General features: G+C 42.1%; 1 protein-coding gene across 1 annotated transcript; it reads right to left on the bottom strand.

Annotated features, from left to right (window-relative positions):
• Positions 1 to 712: 712 nt before the first annotated feature.
• Positions 713 to 2,614, bottom strand: LOC121235342. The gene is made up of 2 exons (XM_041131691.1): positions 1,569 to 2,614; positions 713 to 1,418 (listed from the first exon to the last, which is right to left on the bottom strand). The coding sequence occupies exons 1-2, from the start codon at positions 2,612 to 2,614 to the stop codon at positions 713 to 715; spliced, it is 1,752 nt and encodes a 583-aa protein (XP_040987625.1).
• Positions 2,615 to 7,502: the final 4,888 nt, after the last annotated feature.

Raw genomic sequence — 7,502 nt, forward strand, 5'->3', positions numbered from 1 at the left:
CTTTAAAGCCTTCTTTATGCCTTCCTAATGGAAAAGATGTTTAACCCGATTGCAGGTCCTCAACCACCTCGAATGTCCACCTACTTTACTATGATGGAAGTGATCAGGAGTTTCTTTTCTCAAGTTAGGCACATTAGGAACATAAACATACTCCTTGTAGTAAATGAGGCCATCTCTTATCTTGAACCCCATGACTCCATCCCCTTGAGCTTCTAAAAGCTCCACAATCTCTATAGCTCTTGCATCTAGCTTTGTTGATTCCCTTATCTTGTCCCATATTCTCCATTCGGCCCCACTCAAGATCATCACATGAGCTTCATCTTCATCATGCACAAGCCACAAAAGTGCACTTCCTTCTCTTCTACTAAGAGCATCTGCAACTTTATTTTCCTTCCCCGGTTGATACACAATATCATATTCAAAGCCCAAAAGCTTTACAAGAAATTTTTGTTGCTCCGGTGTCACAATATTTTGTTGCAACAAATGCCTCAATGCTTTTTGGTCCGTGACAATGGTGAATTTCCTAGCCAACAAGTAGGGCCTCCACACCTTCACGGCATGCACAACCGCAAGCATCTCTCTAGCATATGTACTCCAAGCCTTCTTCATAGGACCAAGTGCTTTGGAAATAAAGCCTATTGGTCTTTTCTCTTGTACCAAAACAGCCCCTATTCCCTCACCACTAGCATCGGTGTAAACCTCAAAAGGCTTCTCAAAGTTGGGCAAAGCCAACACGGGCGTAGTAGTCAATTGCCCTCTTCAACTCTTCAAAAGCTTCTCTAGCTTCTTGAGTCCACTCAAAATTATCATTTTTTAACAAAGAAGTGAGAGGTTTAGCAATCAAGCCATAATGCTTGACAAACCTTCTATAGTAACCGGTCAAACCCAAAAATCCCCTTAAGGCCGAAACATCCATGGGTAGTGGCCAATCCACCATAACTTCTATCTTTCTTTGATCAACCTTCACTCCTTCTCCCGAAATAAAGTGTCCCAAGTACTCATGCTCTTTTTCCATGAAGGTGCATTTGGATGCCTTAATGAAAAAATGATGTTCTTCAAGGATCTTCATCACAATCTTCAAGTGTAGCTTGTGATCTTCTACGGTCTTGGAATACACCAATATGTTATCAAAGAAAACCAAAACAAATTTCCTCAACAATGGCTTGAAGATAGTGTTCATGGCAGCTTGAAAAGTTGAGGGAGCATTGCACAACCCAAATGGCATAACAAGATACTCAAAATGGCCATTGTGGGTTCTAAAAGCCGTTTTGTGTACATCTCCCTCCCTCATGCGGATTTGATGGTAACCCGCTCTCAAATCTAGCTTTGAGAATATACTCGCCCCATGCAATTCATCCAACATCTCATCAACGGTAGATATGGGAAACCTATCCTTGATGGTAGCTTCATTCAAGGCCCTATAGTCGGTACAAAATCTCCAAGTGCCATCCTTATTTCTTATCAATAATACCGGTGAAGAAAAAGGACTAGTGCTAGGCCTTATCAATCCTCCTTTCAATATCTCTTTCACTTGCCTCTCAATTTATTCTTTTTGAAAATGAGCATACCGGTATGGAGGAACATTAACCAGTTTACTCTCATCTACCAAGGCAATGCAATGATCAAAAGGCCTAGTGGGTGGTAAGGTAATTGGCACCTCTAGGACCCTCCAATGGTCTCTCAAGACCTCTTGTACCTCCATGGGCAGCAAGGACAAGTCTTCCTTTTTGCCCCCTTCTTCACCCTTTTCAACTTCAAAAAGTGTCTCTTGCTTGGCTAGAATAATGGCAAAGCAACTAGCTCCACCCTTGCATAACCTCTCAAACATCATGGCCTCACAAGACTTCACTTCCTTGGATGTCAAAGCTGTCCATAATTTCTTCTTAGACCCAATCCGAAATTCCATAGTCATCTTGTCATAATCATTCACCACTTTGCCAATGCCTTTGAGCCAAGCATTGCCCAAAACGACATCAAGACCCACAAGGGATAACACATGCAAGTCCGCCACAATCCTCACTCCTTGGACATTCAGCTTGACCTCTCTTACAAGCCCTTCACATCTAAGCTTGTCTCCATTGGCAACTTTTACCTCAAATGGCTCAATAGTGCTCGGTTTCAATCTAACCTTGGTGACAATGTTGGAATTGATGAAGTTGTGGGTTGAGCCACTATCAACCAATAAAGTAACCTCAAATTTCTCTATCCATGCCATGACCCTCATAGAAGTGGGCCTTTGCACACCGAACATAGCATTAAGGGACAACTCGGCATCCTCATCATCCTCACTAGGTTCGGCCTCATCATTCTCGGATTCATGACTTGAAGATTTTTTATTTTCATCATCTTCAATCATAACATAAGCCTTACCCGACTTACAAGAATGCTCCTTGCTCCACTTGTCACCACACTTGAAGCATAACCCCTTCTTGATTCTTTCTTGGACTTCTTCTCTAGAAAATTTCTTCACCTCATATGGCTTAGATTTAGAAACATCCCCTTCCACTCTACTTTTCCAAGGTGGTTTGGTTTGTAAAGTTTTTGAGGCTTTACTCCCCACATCCTTGGAAAACTTTCTTTCCATGGTGCTACTCTCCTCAAGTATCTCGGCCATTCTCATCACCTCTTGAATTCTTGTAGGTTACTTCAACTTAATTTCCTTGGCTAAGCAAGGCTTTAAGCCATCAATGAATGTACCCACAAGTGCCTCTTCGGACCATCCTCTCACTAGTGTTTGCAATTGCTGAAATTCTTCTATGTAGTGGTGGACCTTTCCTTCTTGTTTCAATTTGGCCAATTGCCCATGATGATTAATGGTGGGTGAAGGGCCAAATTGTAGTAAAAATTTCTTTTCAAAAGCGGTCCATCCCAATCTCTTCTCATCTTTCTCATATTGATCTCTAATCCATCTCCACCACTTGCTTGCTTTTCCTTCAAGTAGAAACATGCCGTGGACACTCTTTCTCTCCTTGGTACCTCATAAGTGTGAAAGTAGTGATTGACTTTGTCAAGCCACTCATATGGATCCCCCCATTGAACTTAGGGAAATCCACCTTTGGTCTCTTGGGTCCCCGGTCATTAGCCCGGTTTCCTCTCCTCTCTTCATGAAATTCATCATCAAACCTTCTTCCATGATTGCCTCCATTTCGATCATAGTAATTAGGCCTTCTATCTTCTCGGTTTTCATGGCCCCAAGGCCTTTCATCTTCATACCCATGTTCGGCCTCATGGCCATCTTCATATCTAGGCATCTCATATCACATCTTGATATCTTCCTCTCATGCTAGGACTTCTATGATGACTTCCACCATTAATCCATCTCTCAACCGCAACATCATCATGCTCAACACGTCCACCCCTTCTCAATTCAACTCTTGGTGGTTCATGCATAGCATCATGCATAGATTCGATTACACTTGTCTCGACACCATCCACAAAAGCATCATGCCTTTGTGCATTGTTCTCTTGCCGTGGGGCTTGGCCTTCTATGAGTCTTCTCTCAATTCTTTCAATACTCTCATGATTTTCTCTTCTCATAGTCTCCATAGTTCTTCTATACTCTTCACTATCACGGGTTGTCATATTCAAAGCCATCCTAAGTTCGGCCATAGTGGTGTTAACCTCACTTGGAATGTCCATGACTTTAGCATTGTGCTCCTCAAGCACTTCAATTCGTTCCCGGTTGGAACTCTTGCTCAACTCGGCTTCTTAGTTGCTTGTAGACATGGCGCTTGCAAACTAACTTCTTGAAACTCTTGCAAACTAGTCTTGCAACTGAATTTTCTGATTGGTGTAGCCTTGGACAGCAACTTGCAACTTTAATGGGCGGTAGGAAGGGCTCACAAGTCCAACCTTGAGTTGTCCACCTTGGTGGGTGGGCAACCCCTCTTGCACAAGCAAATGTCTAACCTTGGATCCTCCACCTTCTTGGGTGGTCGACCCTTCAAGAACACTACTCCGTCCTCTATCTCAACCCCCAAACTTCAATTTCACAATCACAAGAAATAAATGGGATCCAATGAGGGTCTCCCCCAACCAATTTATAAAGTTTTTGAATTAACGCGTTGTTTACCTCTTGGAGAAGTGAGAACTTCTCAAAATTCACCAAACAAGAATCCTATCAATGAAAGCACCAATTAATGTTAGGGACCTCGGTCGAGTCCCTAAACACTATGTTCTCCATGCCAATGGTGGTCTTGTGATGACCGAATCCTTGTTCCTCTCTTGCTTGGTTCTCGAACAATTGTGGTCACAATGACCACTTAGGTACGGTGAGGTTAGGTGTTTAGGCTAAGATTGGTGGTAAGGGTCAAGGAGTTGTGTGGGGTTCAATGAATGAGGGCGCACGGCACTAGAGTGAGCTAGGGTTGGCGCCACTTGGAAGATGGAATTTAGGGTTTGGAAGTTGGGTGATGGACGGCTAGGGTTTAGGTTTAGTGTATGGAAGATGGGAAAGTATGTGGTCGGCTAGGGTTGGCCAAACAAGGTTAGGGAGAGATTTTAGGAAGTTGTTCCTAAAATCTAGGGATTCAATTTGGAAAGGTTTGGCCGAGTATGGAGAAGTGTTTGGGTCAACTAGGGTTCCTAAATTATAGGAACCTAGTTTGGTAAGTGGAGTGTTCGGCTAAGACAATTCAAATTAGGCAAGAGGTTGCTGAAATTTGAATTCAAATTCCAATGGAAGTAGGGTTCGGCTAGGGCAACAAAGATGAATCAAACAATTTATGGAAAGTTGACTAACACAAGGGTTGGTCGACTTTGATGAAAGGAATGGATTGGAAGAGCAACTTATGAAGAACATTAAGAATAAAATGAAGAACACTCAAGAACACAAGCAAATACTTATGAACTTGAATGAATAAAAACATAAACAATAATAATTCAAGACTTGATTCATGAATTGCACAAGTAATGAATAAACCTCATATATTGATAAAATTAACTTGGATTCACGAATTGCACCAAGTTGCAAATAACAAGATAAATAAATCACACTGATTCAAAGAATTGCAAAGTGTGATTCTCTCTTTGGGATTCACGAATTTCACCCAAAAAGCCCAAGTGCAATGGCACCAGTTTGTGATCTCTCAAACAATAGTCTTCCCTCTAGGAGTTTTGCCAAAAGATTCTAAAGCAAATAAAAGATGTCGTATTTATAAGCAATACAAAGTGGAAATCCCCAATAGGTCCCTTGAAAATAAATAATTAAATCAAATTAATTAAATAAAAGAAATAACAAGATAGTGGTCATGGACCAAGGCTAGACGTGGCATGCATGGCCCATGATGGGCTAGGTTGGTGCATTGTGGTCTTCGGGCTGGTCCATGGTCATGCGGTGCGACATGGCTTGCTGATGGTGAGCCAAGGTGGTGCACGGCATGGCCCAGGCTGGTGGCCTAGGCGCTGAGTCTGCAGGGCATGGGCTGGAGCCATGCGCTGGATGGCATGCCTGGTGGGCATGCCACTGGCCTGCTCTGCAAGGCACTGGCTAGAGCCGTGCACTGGTTTGCATGCCACTAACCTCGCTGGAGTGCGGCATGGTTGGGCAGGTGTGCGTGCGTGCGCGCTGGGTGGACTGGCAGTGTGGCGCAAGGCCTTGCAGCGCATGGGCACGCGCAAGGGCCACACGGCCCATCGAAGAGCGCATGGGCCTGCACACAATAACTTGCAAGCAGGCGCGGCGCGCTGCGGCCTGCATTGCCGTGCGCATGCGCGAGGGGTCAAGAGCTGCGCGCATGGCTGCACGCATTGCATCACGCATGGGGGCGCGGTGCATTGCTGTGCGTGCAGGCAGGTCCTTACTAACCTCGCCAGCCCCCATGCTGGGCGCCCCGTGTGTGCTAGAGCGCGGGGCAAGGCATGCATGCATGCTTGGCGCCCCGCGCGCATCACCCCATGAGCCAAGGCATGGTTGTGGGCTAGCCAATGTGTTTGTTCCCACCTTGACTAGGGCATGTGCGGCATCTCTAGAGGCAACTCGATGTGGGGGTCTAACATTATGTCTGTGGTTGTTGTGTTGGTCATGTTGTGATTGTGGGCTATGTGTGTTTGATTGAAATGCCGAGAGTAAGTGGGGGCTAGTTGATTGTTTGATATGTCGATTTTTGGGCTGTTTGTGAACTTAACTGGTTACAGGCTCGTACTTTTCTACCGTTAGGATGGTGGAATTTCTGTTAGTTAGGTTTATGTGCTGGTGTGGATTATGAACGTATAAACAAATATTTTGTTGATTTAGGTTATTGTGACATGGCTAGAATACACTACGAGAATCAGGCAAGCGGTGCTCCTATGCTAGATTTTGTCTAAATAGACTACGGTTGGTTTTATGAAAAACGTGCATATTTTGTTATGAAACATTTGAAAACAATCACGATTATTTTTCTACATAACTCATTGTATTTGAATATATATATATATATATGTAAAAGAATATATTTTTTGTCATGACTAGTGTAGACTTAAGCATTTTTGGCACTCTTTTTCTCAACTGTATAATAAAAGCAAATATGAAATCCAAAAGTTTTATACGTGATGATATGAATGTAATCTGTATCTGTTTAGTACTCTATTATGATATAAAATGTTACATCTGAAAACCTTTGGCGTGACATTCTATTTATGTTTTAGTTCCATTCCGACCTTACCGCAGGTGTAAAGTTGTGGCCTTTGTTATTTTGTTGGTTCCAACATTTCTGATTCTTAATACACCCACTTTGGAAACAAAGTGTTTTTCTGCCTAGACTTTTGTTTATGCACACTTAGATACAACCCTACCGTGGGAGTTAAACATGTAATATGTTTTGATATGATGATGTTCAATTATGTTATGTCAAATGACTTTTATATATGAATATTTCTGAACTGTCGCTCTGATATTTTGATAATATGATTTGTCTGTATTCTATAACTGGTTCATGTTTATATATTGATATATATTCACTGCTTACTAATTGTTGATAACTCACCCACTTACATTCAATATTTCAAATGATTTTGATGGTTCGGCCGGAAATCAAGAATAAGAAGCGTGGGCAAGACTAATTAGGCATAGTGGATTAATTACCAAAGTACCAAATGACATAGTAGATTTGATTTTCATTGAGTTGATATTTTGGATGCTAATACTTTTATTTGAGACTTTGCGGTTGTTGATTTATTTTGTCAAAATGTTCTCTTGATGTCCTTGTAAAGGAACATGTATGTTTGGCTTCAGAAAATGTGATTATGCTTTATGAAGTCTTTGGAGTATATATATGTATTGTTGGAAGATGATTTTTAAGTGATAAGAAGTAAGTTCCTAACCCTCCAGCTACAGGATGTTACATATATTATATGCAAATATATATAGCTGATCTGAGTTCCCCAAAATGGGAGATAATCCCTTTCTAGAGTTTGTAGCTTTATTGTGAAACATCGAATCAGCACAATGATTACATTTCTTGGTTATTCATGTATGTTCATTAACTAATTTGCAACAACATGGTTGCAAATAATATTGTAGG

The sequence above is a fragment of the Juglans microcarpa x Juglans regia genome, chromosome 6D (assembly GCF_004785595.1).
Source record: "Juglans microcarpa x Juglans regia isolate MS1-56 chromosome 6D, Jm3101_v1.0, whole genome shotgun sequence".
NCBI lineage: Eukaryota > Viridiplantae > Streptophyta > Magnoliopsida > Fagales > Juglandaceae > Juglans > Juglans microcarpa x Juglans regia.

Bases quoted from the DNA above. Each gene is read 5' to 3' on its own strand.
- LOC121235342 (XM_041131691.1), bottom strand. From the start codon at position 2,614: ATGGCCGAGATACTTGAGGAGAGTAGCACCATGGAAAGAAAGTTTTCC. The intron at 1,419-1,568 runs GTATGCTCATTT...TACCGACTATAG, and splicing joins GTTAATGTTCCTCCATACCG to GGCCTTGAATGAAGCTACCA.